The following is a 22,419-nucleotide window of genomic DNA, read 5'->3' as shown; positions in this document are numbered from 1 at the left end:
AAGAGAAGCCCAGCTAAAATTTGGTAAAGATAAAACAGAGGGTAAGAAATGGGCCAACCCCTCCTTTACCACCTAACTTGGAGGCTGGGGTTACCAAACTGCCTGGATTAAAGCCCAGCTCTGCCTAGCTGTGCAATCTTACATGAGTTCCTTAACTTTTCTGTGCCTTGGTTTCCTCATCTGTAAAATCATGCTAATAAAATGTTCTATCTCACAAATGGTCATGGGGATCGAGTGAGGTGAGCAGGCCCCTCGTACACAGTTAGCACTTACTAAACATTAGCTATTGTGACATGATCTCTGAGCCCCTATTCACTTCCTCCATGGGGAGGAAAGCGTCTCCCCCACTGGATCGTAAGGTCCTTGATGGTGGCAATGGAGCCTCTCTTGCTCGCATCTGAATCCCCAGTCCTAGTAAAGCAGCTACCGCACGGAAGGCCCTTAGTAAATGTGGTTTAAATGAACACCAGCCTGCAAGCAGCTGATAGCATCAGAGGCAGAAGGTAAGAGAGATGAGGCCTAATAGGTCCCGGGGAATCATTTGCTTTCTCAGGATCTTCCAAATTTTGCCCCAATATCGAGCATCTTCTCCAGAGAGCCGCCTCCCTGGCTCCAGGTCTGGGTCCCCCAGAAGATTTCACCCCTAACAGAGCCTTCCCTCACTTTGCCTTTATAGCTCAAAACAGCCATTGACCATATATAATCAAGTGAGAGGGGCTGCACACTCTCTCTCTCTGCCCCTCCTCTGCTCTCTCTCTCTCTCAAAAATAAATATTAAACTTTTTAAAAATGTATTTACCAGATGTTCATAGCAGCACTCTCCACAATAGCTAAAACATGGAAAGAGCCTAAGTGTTCATCAACAGATGAATGGATCAAGAAGATGTGGTTTATCTATACCATGGAATACTACATGGCAATGAGAAACAATGAAATCTGGCCATGTGTAGCAACATGGATGGACCTTGAGGGTGTTATGCTGAGCGAAATAAGTCAGGCAGAGAAGGACAAATACCATATGTTTGCGCGTATAGGAGGATTAGGAGGAACTTGACGGAGGAACAAGGGGGAGAAGAAGGGGGGAAATGGTGGGGGAAAGGGAGAGAGGCAAACCATGAGAGACTCTTGAATGCTGACAAAAACTGAGGACTGATGGATGTGGGAGGAAGGGGGGGATGGGCATGGAGGAGGGCACTTGTGGGGATGAGCACTGAGTGTTACGTGGAAACTAATTTGACAATAAACTATTTGTAAAAAAAAAAAAAATGTATTTACCAGAATGGAGAGGAGGGGGAAAAAGTGCTAATATCTCAGAGAAGACCACGATTCTACATTAATGGCCAAAGTCTTGCTCTTGAGGGTGGCAGTGCATGGGGCTCCACGTCTCCAGCAGAGGCTTATAATTAAGGGCAAGCTGCGGCAAGTCCCTTGCCAATCCGTCACCTCGAACACATCATCTCTCCCTGAGCCCCAGAGATAGTTTAGCAGAAAAAGGCTCAGCAGCGAGGTCACTTTCCTGGTGGCTGAGAGGCACATGTCACATGTGCACTTTGTCCTTTTCATCCCTGCCACACACAGACCTGCAGACGTACACACCACACTTCCTTCCCTTGAGCCCAAGGGTAGTTGCTGTTCTTGTGAGCAAGAACGTACAAAATGTCAGTTTTGAAGTTAGACAGTTACATACCCCCGTACTCTTGGTTGGAGCCCCTCCTCCTGGCTTTTCTCTTTTGATTTGCTCTTTCTTACTGGGTGGTCCGACATCTAGACTGAGACCTTGCCTCTTCGGGGGAAAATGGGATGCAGCTTCCTTGAGTGTTGGGATGATGTAGAGTTGGGATCTCAGTCCCAGGAGATCTGAGTCCAGCCACCTGCCCATCCCCCACTGGCCACTGGCCCAATGGCCACACCTCATCTGGAAAGGAACATCTTGAATGCTCTTGGCCAGCTGTGGGAAAGATCAGAAAATCACCCGCCCATGGTCCTTTGCTCAAGGTTATGAGTTTCTGGGCTGTCTAGCAGGAAGTTAAGCCCAACCTCTCCCTTGGCCTTTGACAAATGGTGAGGCCTCAGTAGGACTTAACCAACAAATGATACGAGTTGCTTCCTGCTCAGGTAGAAACTCGGGTGCGTCTGTAAGAACTCGGGTCCTCCCAGTCCAGCTTCCTTAAGTCCTTTAACCAGCAGAACGGTCTGGGAAGGCTCTGAGGGAAATACAAATAGAACATTATCAGCACCTCAGAAACTCCCCTAGGCTCCCACATCTCTATCCCTCCTTGCTAGTCAATGGTCACCACCATCCTGACACATGATATCTAACACCATGAATTAGGCTACTTTTTGGTTTTGTTTTTAATTTATGAACTGAAGATCTTTTTAATAGGGACGCCAATACACTCATCTATCTAAAACACTCTACATGTTAATCCAATGTATATATTCAGATAAATAAAAGACAGCATAACAGCAATGAAAAACTAAGACTTCTATATGCAAATTTGATATAAACAACGCTTTTTTACTTTGGTATTTCCAAGTAGAATACCTGCCTTTTAAAAATTCCACTCTGTCAAGAATAAATAAACCTTAAAAAAAGAAAGAAGGAAATGAACTCTTTTAAAAAAAAATAAATAGAAATAAACATAAAGGTTCCACTCTGGGGCTGAGGCTTATTTTACTTTTAATTTACAATGCTTTATATATTTTTTTAAATAATAGCTTTCTAGATGTGCCATGGAATTCACCCATTGTTGAATTCAGGGTTGTGTGACCGTGATCAAAATCGGTTTTAAAACATTTTCATTATCCCCCCAAAAGTTCAGTATCCATTGGCTGTTACTCCTCATTTCTCCCCAGCCTTCTCAGCCTTAGAAAACCATTTTCTGTCTCTATGGATTTGCCTATTCTGGAAATTTCATACAGATAGAATCCTACAGGACGCCTGGGTGGCTCAGTTGGTTAAACACTGGACTCTTGTTTCAGCTCAGGTCATGATCTCACAATTGTGAGATGGAGCCCCGTGTCAGGCTCCACGCTGGGCATGGAGACTGCTTACGATTCTCTGTCTCTCTCCCTTCGCTCCTGTTCCCTGTTAACACACACTCTCTCAAATACGTACATATATACATACATACATACATAAATGGAATCCTACAATGTGTGGTACTTAGTAACTAGCATCTTTCAGTTAGCAAGATGTTTTCAAGTTCATTGGTGGTGAACCATCTGTCAGTACTCCCTTTTATTGAGAGTGCGTGTGCGTGCATGTGTGTGCACATGAACAGGGGAGAGGCAGAAAGAGAGGAAGAGAGTGAGAGACTCTTAAGCAGGGTCCACCCCCAGCTCAGAGCCAGACCTGGGGCTCCATCTCATGATTGTGAGATAGTGACCTAAGCTGAAACGAGTCCAACGGATGGTTAACCAACTGAGCCATCCAAGGACCCCTCTACGTCCTTCCCTTCTTTTTTTTATTGCCTAGTGATATTCCACTGTATGGAGATACCACATTTGCTTATCCATCCATCAGATGACGGACATTTGGGTTATTTCTATTCCTTTGGCTACTGATACCATATGTTAGTTTTGCCCAGTTGTGAACTTCATATGGTGGATATTTTTGTGTCCAGCTTCTTTTGTTCAATATTCAATTTGTGAGACTGGTGGCACCTGGCTGGCTCAGTCAGTGGAGCATTCAACTTTTGATCTCAGAGTTGTAAGTTTGGGTCCCATGATGGGTATAGAGATTACTTAGAAGTAAAATCTTTTAAAAATTGTGTCAGATTCATCCCTGTTGTTGCATATAGCTATGTTTTCTTCATTGTAATTGTTGTATAGTATTCCTTTGTTTGACTGTACCATCATTTATGTATCCACTCTACTGCTTAGAGACATTTGATCTTGCTTTTGGTTTAGGACTATTACTAATAACACCACTATGATGGATATTTCTGCATGTGGTGTTCAAATCGAGGACAGAGATCAGCCTTGAAGGTTCCCTGAGTAAGACAGAACAAGATCAGTCATGCAGACAAGACTTAATTCAGTTTATTTTGCACTCACATGACCTGACCTGGATTATGTCTTGCTTCCGCCTCTGGAAGTGATAAGCAAAACTTGAACTGTTTCCCAAGGTTAATACAGGGTAACCACTGAAAACTGTAATGTTGTAACCAATCCCCAAGAATAAACAGTCACTCCTTTCTTACTGTATAAACTACTTTATGACAATACACCCCTGAGCCTCATTTCATGTTCTGTTCTGACTGCTCTGGTTTCCAAGCTGTCTTTTTGCTGTCTGCATGATAAATTTGTACTAATTACTACTTCAGTGATTCATTGGTTTTACTTTGGCTATTTTGAAGCTTTGACGGTATCTTTTGGTGTACATGTGTCCAAATTTCTGCCGGGTATGTGCTAGCAGAATGTTTATTAGTCTTTAATTAACGTCAATTAATTTTTAATTTTTATTAATTAACTTTAATTAATAAAAAGCTTACTAATTTTTAATTCATGTTAATTAATTTTAAGTTATTTTTTAATGTAAAACAATTTTTAATCATTTAATTAATTTTAATTTTAATGTTTATTTATTTTTGAGAGAGAGAGAGAGAGAGAGAATCCAAAGCAGGCTCCAGGCTCTGAGCTGTCAGCACAGAGCCCAACACGGGACTCGAAGTCACCAGCCATGAGATCATGACCTGAGCTGAAGTCAGATGCTCAACTAAGTCACCTGGGTGCCCCAGTATGTGCTAGTAATTAAACTGTTGGGTCATAAGGGTACGTGGGTGGCTCAATCAGTTGAGCATCTGACTTCAGCTCAGGTCATGATTCTATGGTTCATGAGTTCGAGCCCTCCATTGGGCTCTCTGCTGTCAGAGCAGTGCCCACTTCAGATCCTCTGTCCCCCTCTCTCTGCCCCTCCTCTGCTCATTCTCTCTCAAAAATAAATAAACTTGAAAAAATAAATAAATTGCTGCGTCATAGGGTATATTGTTTGCAAACCATAGGATATTTGGTTTTTCAAATTTAGTGTATGACACCACATAGTTTTCCAAAGTGATTGTATCAGTTTACACTCGCAACAGCAGTGTGTGAGTGTTTCAATTGCCCACATCTTCCCTCAAAGTTGATTTTGTCAGTCCTTTTAACTTTTTCCATTGTTCCATTTTTCTAGTGGTATCTTACGGTTTTTATTTGTATTTCCCCAATGAACTAATGCAGGTGAGCACTTTTTCATGTGTTCATTGGCCACTTGCGTCTCCCTCATGGGGGAAAAGGCACCTGTTCAAGTCTGACTTAGTTTCATGTTGGGTTGCTTGTCTCTTTTTTCTTTTTTATTCTGGATCTGAGCTCTTTAAGGATTTTAAGGGTTACAAAAAAAAAAAAAAAACAAACCCAGAATTTTAAGTGTTATAACAATCTTGTCTCACTCTGTGGCTTGCCTTTTCACTCTCTAAATAATATTTTTTTGTTAAACAGAAGTTCATAACAAAGCAGACAGACAAAACCAAAAACAGGCCTCATAAATACAGAGAACAAACTAGTGATTGCCAGAGGGGAGGTGATGGGGTGGGTGGACAAAACAGGCGAAGGGAATTAAGAGGTACACACTTCCAGTTACAAAATAAATACGTACAGATGAAAAGTACAGCATAGGGAATATAGTCAATAATACTGTAATAACTTTGTATAGTGACAGGTGGTAACTACATGTACTGTGGTGGGCACTGTGTGATGTACAGAAATGTCAACTCACTATGCTATACACAGAAAACTAATATAATATTGCACGTCAACTATTCTTCAACTAAGAAAAAATGACCACAAAAAAAGTTCATAATTTTAATGTAGTTCAACGTATCAATCTTTTCATTTATGGTTGATACATCCCTTGTCTTATGTAAGAATTCTTTGACTTCTCGGTCAATAAGCGTCTGGAAGTTTTACAGGTTCTCCAGACGAAGGGTTCAAAGAACATCAAAGTAGGCTTGGTGTGAAATCTTGGCAATAGGAACGCGGCCGCTGCACACTGCGTGGGTCCCCGCACCTGAAGGCAGGGGAGAGGGGCCCTGATGCTCCCTGCTCGACCTGACACCGAACAGCCGCTTCTTTCCCAGTCCCACCACTAGAGGGCGCGGGTAATTTAAACTCTCCCAGGCCGTCCCCTCCCGCCCCTAGTTACCTTTCAACCAATCATCAAATATTTACACAAAGCGCAGTCCAAGAGAATATAAAAAGTTGCCCAATCCAGTCTCCATGCAAGACTACTACAGCAACAATAAAAAAAGCCAGGACTGATTTCTGCCTTCTTAAATATCTTCAGTGAAGAAAGAAACCTGTCTAAAAGTCACTGCCTAATTTGTCTCATTCCTAAACTACTATGTGTACTAAGCCCCTCCTTAAATCTCTTACTCTCGTCAGCATAAACTAGATTGTTCTTTTTTTTTTTTTTTTTTTAACTAGGTTCTTTCCGTCTATCCCTAATGGAAACAAGGAGCAACTGTTTGGCGTCCTCATGACAACCACTCTCAGAGATGCTTGTAAATTACCGGGTGTATAGCTCTGGGGTCAATCCTCATTCTCATTTCTCTCGAAGATACAATAGTACACTATTACATTTCACTTCCCTGGAAATTTACAGGTTTCTTTGGTCTCTCTTCCAGTCCCTTTTAAAGAGTAAAATCCCAAAGTGGACTTTGCACTCCAGTATTCTCTGCAATGCCAGATTTACTTCCTGATTTATTCTTGAATATTACCTCATCATTATACTCAAACCATACGATCCAATCATTCAATAAAATACTTCCTCATTATCAACTTGATGAAGGATTGTATAGTCATTAAAATAACAAACACAAGGACAGTGACATAGCAACATAGAATATACTTAATATTTTGTTTTAAAACGTATGCAACACTGCCCCTCTGCTTTGATTACTAAAAAAATGTTTATAGACAAAGTCTAGAAGGCAATATGAATATTTTTAAAAATTGATTGGTTTGGGGGATTGGTAATCATTACGTTTTTGGTTTGTTTTTCCTTATTGGCATAATTTTGAGGTCTTTTAAAAACTGGTTGAAATCTTTCATTCTCTCAGCAACTTATAGAGTGTTCATAAGACCAAGAGCCAGGTATTGCAAGGAAGACAAAAGCAGACACAATTCCTGCTGTTCAGAAAAATATAGCTGATTCTTATTAAATACTTACTATAGCCTCACTACTATGGTCACCCCTATTGTATACATTAAGAAAGTGGGGAACAGGGAGACCAACCAGTTTACCCAAGGTCACACAGAAGAAAAGCAGAACCAGAATTTGAACTCAGCCACTCCAAATGTGCAAGATGTTGGGCTTACCCATTATACTACACTGCCACGATAGCCAAATAGATACAGATAAATGGCATTCAATCATTCATCAAATATTTATTGAGCAACTACCACAATCAGGTCCCAGACCAGTGCTGGGAATACACTGACAAGCAAAAAAAAAAAAAAGCACAGTTCCTGACCTCATGGACCAACAGTCTATACCAAAAGTATCACGGGAATTCAGAGGAGAAAAAGAAGGGAGGGGAAAGAACTATCTCCTTACACTCTCTGGAACAAGGTCAAGACTGAATAGACCTTTAAGGTTTCTGCCAACGGAGACAAGTTTCTGTTCAACTTTTACTCAAGTCACCCTCAACCAAACACCAAGCTAAACTCTAAAAATTCAACTGTAAATAAGCCATGGGCCCTGCCCTCCAGGAGTTTATAGTCGAATGGCACAGAAAGACAAGTAATAACTTCTAGTACCATGTACTAAAGCCAGAGTGATCAGAAGAAGGCACATAATGAGATAGGTACCATACAAGCTGGGACCCGGCAGCAAGAAAGTGACATCTATACTGAGCAGTGACATAGGACAAGTTGGAGTTAAAGTAATTCAGGCTTTGAGGGAGCAGCTTATGCAAAGCCCTAGAAATGAGAACCTAGGATTGCAACGACTCCGTGATTTGCAGAGTTGTGCCAATTAATGCCAACTAAATGGCTGAATTATTTCATTACTCATTCCCAAATTCAGGAAGGGATGTGAGTATGGGCACAACCTAAGGCCAAATTCAAACAAACTCTTCATTTGATAGCCACACAGCCCCAGCCTAATTAGGCTATCTTAGCCCATCACCAACACGTCACTGCAGGTGTTCATATGCTTCTCTTGCCATTCAATCAGCCTATCAGCAAGGTCAGTGCTAGACTCCAGAAGAATAAGGGGGCTCCGCTTGGCTCCCCAGGGGAGGAGTGGAGACAGTGTCTTCCCTATCTCTGAATCCCACACAGAATCCAGTTCAGCGCTTTGTGAGCACAGAGGACCACTGTTCTATGTTGTACTAAACATAGAAGAAAAAGAAAAATTCATCTCCTGACATAATTACTATCTCTATCCACACCCTACACATTGCCAGTCTCTACTCTCTCCACTGAGGCCCATCAGGGCCCTCCTCCTCCTTCTGTCACTTGCAAATGCCAAAGAGCTCTACAAAGATAAAAGTCTAGCTTTGTGGATAAAAGGAGGAGCTTCGGATTCAGAATCATCTGGGTGCGATCCTTTTATTAGCTTCATGGTACATAGCAAGCCACTCCACTGTGGCAGCCTCAGATTTCTCTGTTTCTGCAATGAGAATAATAATACTCCTTCACTGAGGTCTGTTAAATAACCGGGCTGAGTTAAGAACAATGAATGAGAGAGTCTGTGTAAGGATATTATCACGTTGCTTGGTACATAAAATGTACTCAGTAAATGTTTGCTGTAGAATATAGCAGATGATGGAATACAGGTAGAAGTGGATGGTGCTGGTTAAGTCTGGCTGGAGTCACAGCAATTCTCCACCAGCCCAAACCGCGTCCAGCAGCAGGCTTGGAATGGGACGCGTGTAAGAGATCCGCTGTCCCTTGAGACTCCTTCCACGCCCAGACCTCTGCCGGGATCTCCGGTGTGCGTCACCAGCCCAGCCTGCCGCCTCCGATGCTGCCGACGGACACATGGTGGGAACGTGAGGGGGCGGTACCGGACTCGGCGTCTCTGGGCCAATCGCCCGGCGGGAGGCACCCAGCCAATGGCAGAGGCACTCTAGTGCCTAGGGGGCGGGGCCACAGAGAGGAGCAGCGGCGTCATAGGTCACTGGGCGGGCCGGGGGTGGGGCCCGCGGCCCCGACGGGGGCGGAGCGGCGAAGGCCCGAGCAGTCTCAGCAGTGATGGCGGCGGCTGTGGCGACAGCGGCAGTGACGGCCCCGGCGCCGGCAGCCGGAGCGGATGGCGCCTCCTCAGTGCACTGGTTCCGCAAAGGGCTGCGGCTCCACGACAACCCTGCGCTGCTGGCGGCTGTGCGCGGGGCGCGCTGCGTACGCTGCGTTTACATCCTGGACCCTTGGTTCGCGGCCTCCTCCTCAGTGGGGATCAATCGATGGAGGTAAGGGGGCCCGGAGCAGGGTCGCGGGCCCAGGGGCAGCGGCCTGGCCTCGAGGGTGCTCGGTGAACAGCCCGGGTCGCCTCCGCCCCGCAGACACCGAGGCGGGTGTCAGGATGGCCGAGTGGTCTACGGCGCCAGACTCTCAGTCCCCAAGGCCGGAAGACCCCAGCCTGCGGGAGGTGGGACAGGGAGACGGAGCCGGGTTTCCCGAGGGGAGAAGCCGCGACTGGGGAAGGAATTAGTCATCTTCGTAATGGCCTGTGTGGGCCAGGGCTCGACCTCGGACAGGCGCGTTCGCACTGTGTGTTCGCCCCTTTGGGGCCCCACAGCATTCCTGCTGGACGGAGACCATGCTCCCCATTGATCAGGGACTCCCGAGGCCTAGAGACGCAAGTTGGCCTGCCCACAGGGAGTGGCAGAGCAGGGACTCCTGGGTCTAGGGCTCTCAGGGGCGTGCTCTAGGAGGGGAAGAAAGGACATGCTGTGATGTGAGGGCAGGGACGCGTTTCTGAGTCGGTAGCACAGCAGGTGCGCTGGCGTTCTTCAAGTAAAGAGCCCATCGCTGGGCTCCTGAAGGTCATGTCTACGCTTCTGGCTTGCTTGGATCCATCCTTTCACCATCCACATTTCCCTCCTGCCTCTGGAGGTGCCTAGAGACTCTAGCTTAGCATTAGATAAGGCAGGTGCAGTCTGCCCTTTATTATAAGGACATCAAGGGGCTTTTCCTGGTCGAGGCACTTTGTGTCCTGAGGTAGAGAGCAGTACTTAAACCCATGTTGGAGAATTCCCTCGGCCACTAGCTAGGAGCTTGCTAGGAAAAGGAAAAAAAGAAAGAAAAGGGAACCAAAGTGTCACTTTCTTCCTCCTCTTCTCATGAGATTAATTTTAAAGGACAGTTGAGCCACTGTAGATTAGACTTTTATCAGCTGATGTGCTGAGGTTAGGGAGCAGGATAGCTGTGATGTCAAGGCGACCCCTCTTTGATGATTCCCAGGAAATGCAGTCGACAGAATCATGGGAAAGGATTAACAGATAGGCAGCTGATGTCTTTTCTCTGTAGCCGGTGTTTAAAACCAAGAGGCTTTGAGACATTGTGTACCCAGCTCTCTTTGAAACACCCCGCCGCTGTCCCTTGGTTTGTTTGCGTTGCTCTGGAGAATGTTTGCTTGTGGCCTTGTTGCACTGATGGGCAGCTGATCCCCAAGATGCAGTGGCCGACAGTACCCTATTCTTTTCCTCTCCAAGGCGTGTGCCTTGCCAGGAGAGTGAGTGCCCCTAGCAGTGGGTCTATTAAATGCCCCCTTCTGCCCCATTTATGTAGAGAGAACGACTAAAGATAGTCCTGTGGAGAGCCTGCCCACACAGTTTTCAGGCTGTTGTATTGCTCTGCCTCTGCTCCAGTTTCTATAGATAGGAGGCTGGGTTTGACAAACACCCTCCAATGACTATCCCTAGCACCGACGTTAAACCAGGCCTCAGACTTTGCCCCCTCCTATGGCAGTGTGCCCATTAGGGCAGAGTAGATGCCGTCTGACTCCCTGCTCGTTACAGGGTCACGAAGGAGGTTTTGTCTTGTCTTTTTTTTTTATCAGGTTTGGGGAGGGCGTTGCATGAAATTCTGACTTGTAAGTGGTAGTAGAGATTAAAACTCAACAGCAAAACCTCTGTTGCTGATTAAAGTCAGATATGCCAGGAACTAGGTGTGTGTGGATTTCTGTGGGTCACTCTTTTGTGATTGTGCTTTTGAGCAAGGGAAGGAGAAGAGGAATGTGGCAGCTCACATGCCCGAGTCAAATCCTGGAGTCAGAGGCCATGTAGGAATGTAGACATTAACTGAACAGTGACTTAATGAGTGGCTAAGATCTGCCAGGCACCGTTCTGGGTGCTGCTGGGGACATGGCAGTGAGCAAGCCGTCGTGCTGTCCAGAGCTCTGGGAGCCTACATTTCCATGAAGGAACACAAGTAAAAACAGCCATGACTTAGTAGAACTGAATGCCATGAAATAAATAAAATAGGGGGATAGACTAGAGCAGCATTGGTCTTGCTGCTCATGGGAATCACGAAAGGGTCTTTAACAGATGCCTGGACTTCCTCCTCCCCCAGTTCTGATATAATGGTTCTAGGTTATGGCCTGGGCAGTAGTGTTGTTAAAGCTCCCCTGTGCCGTGAAGCCTGAGAACCACAGACTCGAGCCCGACAGCTTGGGAACCGTGTTGCAGTGCATTGGCAGGGAGGCTAATTAGCTTCGGCATTCAGAAGAAAGAGGTGAAAAAACACAAAACAGATCGAATATGGTAACTGCTCCTGGACCTGGAAACAGACGCGCTGCCGCCACCCCCACCGTACACTTTGCTCCCATGATCAGACCACGCAGGGCAGAGCTGCCGACTGTTTTACACCCTCGGTGGGGGGTCGGGGGAGTGAAGGGGCCAGCTGGACCTCTGCATAACTTCAATATGTGTAATCTTCCAGCAGCTGCTTCTGGATCTGCGAGTCGCCTGGGAGAACTGTTGTACAACATAACATCCTAGCTCTGCAGATACTTCAGTTGCTGCCTGGGAGAAGGCTCCCTAGAAAGAGTGGGCCGCGGGCCATCTGCAAGAGGCGGGGGCGAGTGGGGGGGGGCGTGATCAGGATCTGAGATGTCTGTTCTTCTGCACTTCCTACACTCACTCCTGCATAGCATGTTTCAGCAGATGAATCAGATTAAAAAAACTATGAATGGCACTTTCTAAGAGGAAAATAGGACAGGGAAAGGCCACCAAGAAATCTGTATATTTATTAGCATAGCAGAAGGGCTAGCTAGCATATTCCTTGCCTTGGCGGTAGTGGGAAGTTGGTGTGGCTCAGGAAGCCTCAAGACTTTTTGTCAAGCACTAGTTGGCCATTTCCCCATTTCTGCCATTTTCCCCAGCTCCCCCGTTCTCAAATATGCTGCGTTTGGAAGGAGGTACTGCAGTGAAGACCACCCAAAAAGGGGGTGATGGTGGTGGTGATCGACTTCTAGATTTAAAAATGGGTTTGCCTCCCTCTTGCTCCTGCAGCTTAGATCGAGTGTTGGCAACAATTCACTGAGTCCTTTATTTAAATCACTTTCTCCCTAGCGCTGAGCTGCACCTGCGTTCAGGAGCTTCTGGGAAGCTGGTAGAAATAGGTAGAAATTGGTAGAAATGCCATATGAGCCCATACAGCTCAGAATTAATAAATGAGGTGCACTGGAACCTCCCCAGGATGCCCAGTGAGAACGAGTGTGTCTCTCATCCCAGTGCCAGGAACTAATCACTGTCGGACTGTCATAGCTGCTGCTTCCCTGGAACTCGGCCAGCAGGTAGGGGACTGAGACTTGTAGTTTCCTGGGGCAGAAGTGGGAGTTTCTGAGCTCTTCTCACTGGTACCCAAGTGAGTCACTTTACTGTTCCGCAGCTGAGGAGGTGTTTCCGTTTGCCAAAAAGGGATGAACACCTTCACCTTTCTCTTAGAGAAAAATATGTTTATTCTTTCCTAATTTCAGAGTGGTACTTAGAGATCAGTCCCTGCTATGGATTGTGAGTTTGAGTTATCCTTTTCCATGGGGCTTACGCTCTCTGACTGAGGATAAATTAATTCCTATTAATATCCTCAGTAGTCAGTCCGGGCTGGCCTATGAGGTCATCATATAGTTAGATACTACCTTGGCTTGAAGCAGAGAAACTTGGTCAAGGGCAAGTCACTATCATCCTCCCTCCTCCTATTAACAACCAATAAAATATTCCTCAACACAGAATCTGCCATCTCTGAGGAAGGTCTTGTCTAAAAATTTGCCTATCTTACACTCAAAAGCGCCAGCCCCATGGAGTCCCTGAATTACAGAGCCCTTGCTATATTTTTGGAAATCCCCATTTGGTCTTCTCCAGTTCTGTCTGCCTCTAGCTCCAGAGCACTTACGTAATATAATTCAGTTGCACATGTTGTCTGATCCTCAGAGTGAGCTTCAACTGCTCACACAGGACCGTGTGCTCTAAATTTTGGCCATGTGAGTTCATCCTGGAGCTGCCAAGGGTGAGCTGCCAGCCGCAAACACTGCTCTCTGCAGTGCACAGGCCAGCAGTGCACTGCAGTGCACAGGCCAGCATTCTTTAGCATCCACCCTCATTGGAGTAAAGAGAAACTGGCCATGTGGAGAGGAGGGCTCTAAGGGAGGGCAAAAGGCCAAAATTCTCTCCGGCGAAAGAATGCACACACCTGCCCCAGTGAGCCTTTGCCCAGTAGCAGTGCTGCTCCCTGTTATGCGAAGCGGCCACCTGGCAGACGAGGCACAGTAGCAGTGGCCTCTCTTTCTCTGACTGCCTGGAGGCTGGGGCTCCTAGGGGCCTGTTGCCCTCTTAGGGGGACCATCCTGAAACCTCCTTCCTGGAGAAGCCCTGAGGGCTGGACGCAGGAAGGGAAGTTGGAAGTGACAAATCACATCTAGGGCATCAAAGAAGAGGCAGAAACCAGTATCTCAAAGAGAGAAAGTTTAGTAGAAACTTAGAAGCAAAGAAAGGCAGCTTGTAAACAGAAGCAAGATGTTTAGTTCTGCTTTCTAGAACAGTGCTTGTGAAGCTTTAGCGTGCAAAGGAATCACCAGGGGCCCTTGCTAAAATGCAGGTTCTGATCCTGGAGGTCCGTCTGGGATTCTGCATGTCATCAGGCTTCTGGGAGATTCACAGCTATTCCATCCTCAGAGGGGCAAGGATCAGATGGCAAAGGCATTGGCTTTCTCCTTGATGGTTGCATCTTGAACAGCACGGCCTCAGTGCTCTGATGGGAAGTCCTGGTCAAGAAGCCCTGTGGCCTGGTGGTTAAGCATGCAAACCCTGAGCCACACTGCCCAGTTCGAATTCTGGCCACTTGTTAGGTATATGATACTGGGCAAATTACTTCATCACTCTGTGCCTCAGTTTCCTCATCTATAAAATGGGAATAATGATAGTATCTACCTCATAGGTCAGTTTGGGAATTACATGAGATAATGCATGTAAAATAAGTAGACTGGTGCTAGGTTCATTGTAAATGCTCGTCAGATGTTAGTTGTTGCTGTGATTATTTTCATTTGGTTGCTGAGTTCAGGATTGGGCCTTCTGCTTCCTGCTTCAGCTGTAGACATCTCTTGTCAGAGAAGGAAAGGGCTTTCGTGGGGTTATCTTACTTGAGAGATGCTGCAAGGAATCTCTCCTTTTAGTAAATGAGGCCTAGAAATAAAGTTCTGTAGAAGCAGCTGGAAGCCGGCTTTCATGTGCATGTCAGCCTTATTTATAGCTTCAAATCGAAAGCCTGTGCAGCCTGGTGGACTGTAAAGGAGGAGGCCACCGAAGTGCACGGCAGGGACATTCCTGGGAGCCACAGATGAAGGACCGTGTGCCCTGAGGTTGGGAGCTTTAGGTCTCCAGTTACCTCCCAGCATTCTCCCTGGGGGGGCCCAGGCTCCAGGTGCCATGAGGCTATTTACATGGGCCTCTCATATTTTCCTCTTGGGAGGAACGGCCCGGCCTGGGAGGAGGCCGACACAAGTGCGTCACTCCCGGCTTAGCTTTCCTTTTCAGAGGGTGTCAGTTTTTCAAAAACAGAAATTCACAGAGGCGGAGCTCTGGGTTTGCATGAAGCAACAGTCTCCCCTCCTGTCGCCTCGCTGGTTGGCATGATGCTTGGGGCTGAGCCCAGGACTCTGCTCCTGCTGGAATGTGGGCCTGTGGCATTCGCTGCCAGGGGAGTGTCATGTAATAGACGTCAGATGCAGCAGTGGGGCCTGGTTCTGGTTGGCAGCCTGGACACAGGGGCTGTTTCTCTAAGCCTGCAGTGGTCAGAGGGCGTGATGAGTGCTACAGAGGAGGCGCAGGGTTTCAGTGTGCCCACAACAAAATCTAGTGACTTCCGTCACCAACAGAGATGGGTGGGAGATACCAAGTAGCAGGGGTATCTGCGAACCAGGCGTAGTTCCTGAGGAAGATCAGAAGGTCATTGGGTTACCTGTAGTCAGGCTTGTGTTTGTCAGAGAGAGGGATTCCACACTCATGAGGCCTGGCAGCATCTCAGCCCTTGGAATAGTGTCGGGCATGTCACTCAAAGCTTTAGAAATGGGGCATAGGTTCCTAACCCGGCTTTGTCACTTAGTCATTATGATCTTAATCAAATTAATTATCCGCTCAGTGTTTGGTTTTCCTCTTCTACAAAGTGAAGATATTTCCCTTCAAAATGTATTGAGAGAATGAAAAAGAAAACACGTTATAAAGCATAACAGCTTTTTAATAATAATAATAATAATAAGCATAAAAGCGTAATAACACGATGATATTGTTTGTCTCTGTGCTGGAGAATTAAATTCCTCATGGATAAAGGGGAGGCTTTTTACCATGTACCTTTTTATAACTTGAATTTTGAATTACATAGTTATCTGTTTAAAATGTTAATTTCATTTAATTTAAAAATAAAACACATGTCAGGGGTGCCTGGCTGGCATGCAACTCTTGATCTCAGGGTTGTGAGTCCAGGCCTCACATTAGATGTAGAGATTACTAAAAATAAATAAATAAATAAACTTAAAAAAATGAAAAATAAAAAGTTATTGATAGATGTCTCAGAAAGGTGGTTGTGCCTAACTGAACAGTAAATAAATATTTATGGTCACGTGATAATAATAAATAGAATGCGAAGGCACTCAGCAAATGATTTTTCCTTCCCCGTGGTGATCCAGCTTTCAGGATTAGGTCTGTTGAGTACCTGGGGTCCCACCCCCAAAAGCACGTGAGGATATCCTATAGACAAGTACTTTCTAAGGCCTTCTCTGTCTCTTGGGGTGAGAATCTGGTGCCCAGAGGCCTGGAGAATGAACCACCTGCCAAGCAAAACCCTGAGAACTGGGGAACCGCCTGTGGGGGTGCGGCAGTAGGCATCTGTGCAGCCCAGAGCACGAATGCACAAAGGTGGGGGTCCATTGGGTTGTGGGGGGGCGGTAGGATTTGCCAGGGCTCTCACAGCCCTGTTCCTTTCTGGTAGGACCTCAGGCTTCCTGTTTTCCACATGGCCTTCTCCCCTCCTCTCCCTTTGGATTTTCACCACAGCCTGATGATGGGCCGATACTGATACCCAGGGCCAGAGGCTGAGAGGGAGTAAGTGACTGCCCTCAGCTTGCAGAGGAACCGCCAGGGTAGGAAGGCTCACGTTCATCCCAGGCTTTCTATAAGCCAGGCACTGCACTAAATGGTTTTCACGCGTTATTTGATTTTCTGCTAGCAGAAAACTGATTTGATAAACTGCTAGCAGTTTTAGCTTAGTACCAACATCAGCTCCATGTTCCAGATTAGAAGAAGAAAGCTACACTGGTTAGGTACCGGCTGGAGTAGTGCCCAGGTCTCCCTGGCCCTGGTACTAATGGTGCTGCTTGTTCGGCATAGTGTCCCAGCCTCTCGCTGCTTTGTCGGGAGGAAGAATGCCTCTCCGTTTTGTCACCTCTAAAAGGCCTGTGTGGCCTCTGCAGGTTCCTTCTTCAGTCCCTGGAAGATTTGGACACAAGCTTGAGGAAACTGAACTCTCGCCTGTTTGTGGTCCGGGGCCAGCCCGCTGACGTGTTCCCGAGGCTATTCAAGGTACGTGTGGGGGGGGTCCTAGAGCAGATGGCGAGATTCTGTCCCCCAGAGTGTCCCCGCAGGCTGCATGAGGTGATGTTCTGACTGAGAAAACAGAAGCATCGTGCGCTCCGAGGGCCGCCTCTTGGGAGGTTGGGAGCAGAGCCGATCAGCTTGCCGACGGGATGGAAACTGTGTTAAAGGAAAAATTCTGTGAAACCACTGTCTTGTTGGAAAGTTCCCAGCTCCGTCCAGACAAGGGATGTAGCAAGTTATTCCACCCCGGATGCCGCTGGCTTCCCGAGATGTTGTTCTGGCTCAAGCCAGCAGGGTTTATTACGGCTCTTCCTGTGCCAGGAGTTTGAGGACACGTTTTCCTTTTTAACACAGGGTGTTTCCTATCTTGCTATGTGCTGCTTATTGGGGGAAAAAATCAGCCCTTTTGAGGGAGCTCCCTGCCTCCTCTGGGGCAAATGATTTGTAAAAATCTTGATTTGGGTACCATGAAGGTCTCTGTCTTCTCTGGCAGGTGGCCGGTCCACTCCCCCTCCGCCCCCAACCCCTTTCTTCATAAAGCACATTTCAAGGTCCAAACAGAGGCAAAAGTGCCCACGGACAGAGGCCTCTAGGACTGTCTGTCCTCAGGCTCAGCAGTGCCAGACTGTTTTCATGCTCCTTCCCACCCCAGCTCCCTTCCCTACTCTTCCTGGGGGGAAAGACCAGAGGAGAGGTCCCGTGTCAAGACAAGCAGCTTAGTAAATGCCTCCTCATTCACCCCCCCTCCCCACGCCCCACGCACATGCACACCCAGATCGCACAGTGCCGAAAACAGCCAGCGTTCATTGAGGGCAGACTGTGAGTCAAGCTCCGCCCTAAGTAAGGGCTTTACGTGTGTTAATTCACATAGCCGCCCTCAGAGTGTGTGTTGCTGTCCCTGTTCTGTAGATGAGGGAACAAGAACTTCATGGTCATCAGCCAAGAAGTGGTGATCTAAGATTTGGGCCCCGCTCTCTGACACCAGATTTGTGTTCTTGACCACCACACCGTCAGACACATTTGCTTCTCTCCTCACTCTGCACTGTGTTCCCTGTCTCCCTTCCTAGCACCTCAGAGGCCCGCCCAGCAATAGCCCAGAAATTCAGGTAGATCATTTCATTCAGTCATTCAGTGTGTAATAGTCCGCCTTCTCCTTATCTGTGGTTTTAGCTACTCGCTGCCAGCTGTCGTCTGGAAGCAGATGACCTTCCTCTTCACATAGAGTCAAAAGGTCATTAGTCGCCTAACCCTCCTCTCCTCACTCCATCGCATCATGTAGGCATTTTATCCTCTCACATCGTCACAAAGAGAAGGGGGGGTACAATACAATAACGTATTTTAAGAGAGAGTCCACATTTACATAACTTTTATTACAGTGTATTTTATAATTGTTCTGTTTTATTATTAGTTACTGTTGTGTTAATCTACTATGCCTGACTCACAAATTAAACTTTATCATAAGTAAGTACGTGGAGGAAAAACCAGTACTATATGTAGGGCTCAGTACTATCTGCAGTTTCAGGCATCTGCTGGTGGGCTTGGAACACACCTCCTTCAGATAAGCGGTGACTATTGTATATTTATTGAGCTTCTACTATGTCCTAGGCCCCCTGCTAGGTACTAGAGTAATGATGTATGAGACATCATGGTGTTTCCTCTGAGAGTTCACACTCTAATATGGGAAATAGACCAGTAATAGGCAACTTCATTGCTATATGGTAAATGCTGTGATGGAAAAAGGGCAAGGTGCAAGAAAATCATATTGGAAGAGAAGGTCAAAGAAGGCTGCTTGGAGGAGGTGGCCTCTAATAATCTTTTATTACCATCCACAGAGTTACAAGTATTTAGCTGTGTCATCTATATGAATTGCTAAGCCTAGCACCTGGCTCATAGTAAAAGGCTCAATAAATGTTTAGTCCTTTATCCTAGATGAGGGCTAGTCAGCCCTCTCAGGACCCACACCACAGACAAGGCTGAGTCAGGTCCCTTGTGGATAGGACATTTGCTCTGGGGGTTTAGAGTTTTAAGGGACCATGGCCAGAGATTTTGGTAGGAATGTGGATTTCTTCTTCCTAGTCGTGTTCTAGGGCTTTCTGTGAGTTATCCATACAACCTTTCACTGGGCCAGCTTTGTCCCAGCACTGCAAGGAAATCTAGAAAATTCTCCTAGAAAAAAACTAAAGGCTTGGAAAAGAATTCCCTTCTTTTTTAACATGTGGCCCCTCTGGTCAGATTTCTCTGACTTCTGAACTAAGAATTGCTCCTCCTTCCCCGACTTTCTGAGAGCTAGAGCTAGACAGAGCCTATTAGCTCTGTTAGCTACTGGCTTCAGGAGTGTTGCCGTGGGAGCCATCAGGACACTTCACATAGCACGAGTCTGCCAAGAAAACCAAGCCAGAAGTTTGCAGGGCCCTGAGGAGCTCTGGGGAAGGCATGCTGGGCGGAAGGCAGTAGAGATCCAGTCTCCGCTGTCTCCACCAGTGAGTCAGTGCCTCTTTCTGGGACAAGGGCCTCCCCTGGGAACGTCGTATTTATAGCCTCTTGCTGCATTCTCCTACCCCCGGGACACAGCAAGCGTGCGGGACTGCCCACCTCTATCTTGATTCCACCAGTCTCGGGCTCCAGTGTCACCGTGCTGTTGGCTTCTCCTCAAAGGCCTGCTCTCCTCAAACTGTGTGAACCTCAGATTGTTGGCTTTCCAGTTCAAATCTTTGTCTCTAGTTTGTTCCGCAGCCCATCCTGACAGGTCTCCAGATTTGTTTCCTCCCAGGAAGGAGCAGTTCTCAGCTTCATTTTCCTCCCCAGATGGTGTTTAGCATAACAGACTCTCTCCCCCCGCAGGAGTGGGGGGTGACCCGCTTGACCTTTGAATATGACTCTGAACCTTTTGGGAAAGAACGTGATGCAGCCATCATGAAGATGGCCAAGGAGGCCGGTGTGGAGGTGGTGACTGAGAACTCTCACACTCTCTATGACCTGGACAGGTGAGAAGTGGGGCCCCGGGCTCAGCTTGACGGTTACAGGAGTTGTCGGTTGTGGGCCCTGCTGAGCAGGACTCTGGGAGGTTTACTAGTAGAGCCACCTGGCACATGAAGTATGGCATTTTCAGGGCACCGGGGTGGCTCAGTCAGTTAAGCGTCCGACTTCAGCTCAGGTCATGATCTTACAGTTCGTGGGTTCGAGCCCCATGTCCGGCTCTGTGCTGACAGCTAGCTCAGAGCCTGGAGCCTGTTTCAGATTCTGTGTCTCCCTCTCTCTCTGACCCTCCCCTGCTCATGCTGTCTCTGTCTCTCTCTCAAAAATAAGTAAAATATTTTTAAAAGTGAGATATAGCATTTTCTAGAATCTGGAAGAGACTGGGCCAGAGTTGGGGCCTGTGGAACAGATCACAAAGAGCTGTACCTGATTTGGGTGCGAAGGGGCTCACTAGGGCCGAGGGCTGGAGGCAGGGAGAATCCCCACGCAAGAGCTTCATAGATCTGCTCCTAATGTGCTGTCCCCTTGGCTCACGCTCCCACCTGTGTCCTGCTCCCAAGAGACTGCCCTCTGACCTCAGCGGGCCCTACCTGGTGACCTTCTGGACAGAGCTCTATTCTCCTATGCCCGATTTCTGTATCTACTGTTATAGATACAGAATCTTTCTGGGTTTCCAGGCCATGTATTCAGACGTTGTGTAGGAGGCGCTAGAGATCGCTGCAGGGGGCTGAGAAGGACAGAGCAGCCTCCTTCCCTAGGGACAGGCCCATGTGCTTTCAGAGTGTCTAGGAGGAAAGCCTCCCCTCCCCTTCCCTGGCAGAGCTGTCACCCTCCTGCTGCTGCTGCTGCTGCTGCTGCTGCTGCTGCTGCTGCTGCTGCTGCTATGGCTGCCAAGCCAGCAGCCGTGCCTGCTCCCTGCCCCCCTCTCCCCGAGCTAGTGGTGGCTGCCAGGAGGCCAGGTCACACATCCCTGCACGTGAGCTGGCTCTCCAGAGCCGGCGGCTGGGTGTGGAGCTCCTCCTCTTGCCACGTGCCAGAAGAGGGGGGCGGTAACCGCAGGGGCAGCAGCCAACCTTACGTCCCCACCGTGAACTTAACCCGGCCAGCCAGGTCTTGCATAAGCTGCTTCTTGGCCCCACAGGAAGAGCCCCGGGAATCTGGCTCCAGACCACCCCAATGCATGCTGTATAAACGGCCTCAGTTCTCCTCAGTCCTGTATCTTCTTTTCTTAACCTGAGTGCATCGCTGTTTCCCTTGCTCATGAAAAAACAAAAACAAAAGCAAACAAACAAAACAAACAAACAAACAAAAAAACCCAAAAAGCCTTTGTAAACTGCCAAACACCCTTTATTTTATTTTATTTTTTTTTTAAATTTTTTTTTTTTTTTAATGTTTTATTTATTTCTAGGAGAGAGATAGAGACAGCATGAGCAGGGGAGGGTCAGAGAGAGAGGGAGTCACAGACTGAAACAGGCTCCAGGCTCTGAGCTGGCAGTCAGCACAGAGCCTGACGCGGGGCTCGAACCCACGAACCGCGAGATCATGACCCAAGTGAAAGTCGGACGCTTAACCGACTAAGCCACCCAGGCGCCCCTGCCAAACACCCTTTAAATAGTTGTTGCTATTGACCCCAGCCCTGGTCCCTGATCTAGGAAAGATAGTCTGTTCTCCATCTCTCTGTTCTAACAAACTGGGACCAAGAAGGGAATGATTTTTCAACAGAAGAACATGCTTGCAGTTCTTATCAAAGAACTTCCTAAAGGCTCACGCCGGGGTAGACGGGAAGGCTCATGGGGATGCCCATGGCGTGGACACACAAGCCAAGTACCATGACGGCTAGTGGGGACTTATTTGTGATTAGAGAGATACGGTCAGTCTCTGTCTCTAGGAGGCTCCACGTCGACACCAGGGCACCCGGAATTGAGCCCCAGCTTTGGCCCCTTCTTGCTCCATTACCTGAGGCATCTGCTCCAGCTCTCTGGGCTTCATTTTCCCTCTCGGTAAAATGGAGATGTAGCCTTCCTTGCCCCTTCCTTTCCACTTAGGGGTGGGACCCGTGAGTGGATGAGGAAGGCTGCCCTCCAAGCCTTCCAGGTCTGGGCTTTTTTCTGGGAGGGCAGGGACCTGAAGTGAAGGGCCTCGTGCGTGACGTCAGGTGTGCTTTGGGATTCCCAGGATTATCGAGCTGAACGGGCAGAAGCCACCCCTTACCTACAAGCGCTTCCAGGCCATCATCAGCCGCATGGAGCTGCCCAAGAAGCCCGTGGGCTCCGTGACGGGCCAGCAGATGGAGAGCTGCAGGGCCGAGATCCAGGAGAACCACGATGAAGCCTATGGCGTGCCCTCCCTGGAGGAGCTAGGTGCGTACTGCCTG

General features: G+C 47.5%; 1 protein-coding gene across 2 annotated transcripts in view; it reads left to right on the top strand.

Annotated features, from left to right (window-relative positions):
- The first annotated feature begins 9,228 nt into the window (after positions 1-9,228).
- CRY2 (cryptochrome circadian regulator 2) overlaps positions 9,229-22,419 on the top strand; it is a 33,625-nt gene continuing 20,434 nt past the window's right edge. Inside the window, exons 1-4 of one of the 2 annotated variants that reach the window (XM_039226778.1) lie at positions 9,229-9,452; positions 16,946-17,054; positions 19,911-20,053; positions 22,221-22,405. In XM_039226778.1, coding sequence (XP_039082709.1) covers positions 9,238-9,452; positions 16,946-17,054; positions 19,911-20,053; positions 22,221-22,405 — 652 coding nt within the window. In that variant the 5' untranslated portion in view covers positions 9,229-9,237. The remainder of the gene's footprint in view (positions 9,453-16,945; positions 17,055-19,910; positions 20,054-22,220; positions 22,406-22,419) is intronic. The other variant, XM_039226777.1, reaches the window with a different exon arrangement.

Source organism: Hyaena hyaena, unplaced genomic scaffold, assembly GCF_003009895.1.
Source record: "Hyaena hyaena isolate Hyena2069 unplaced genomic scaffold, ASM300989v1 scaffold_23, whole genome shotgun sequence".
Classification (NCBI taxonomy): Eukaryota; Metazoa; Chordata; class Mammalia; order Carnivora; family Hyaenidae; genus Hyaena; species Hyaena hyaena.
The sequence above is the reverse complement of the archived record's forward strand: the minus strand, read 5'-3'. Positions and strand labels throughout refer to the sequence as shown.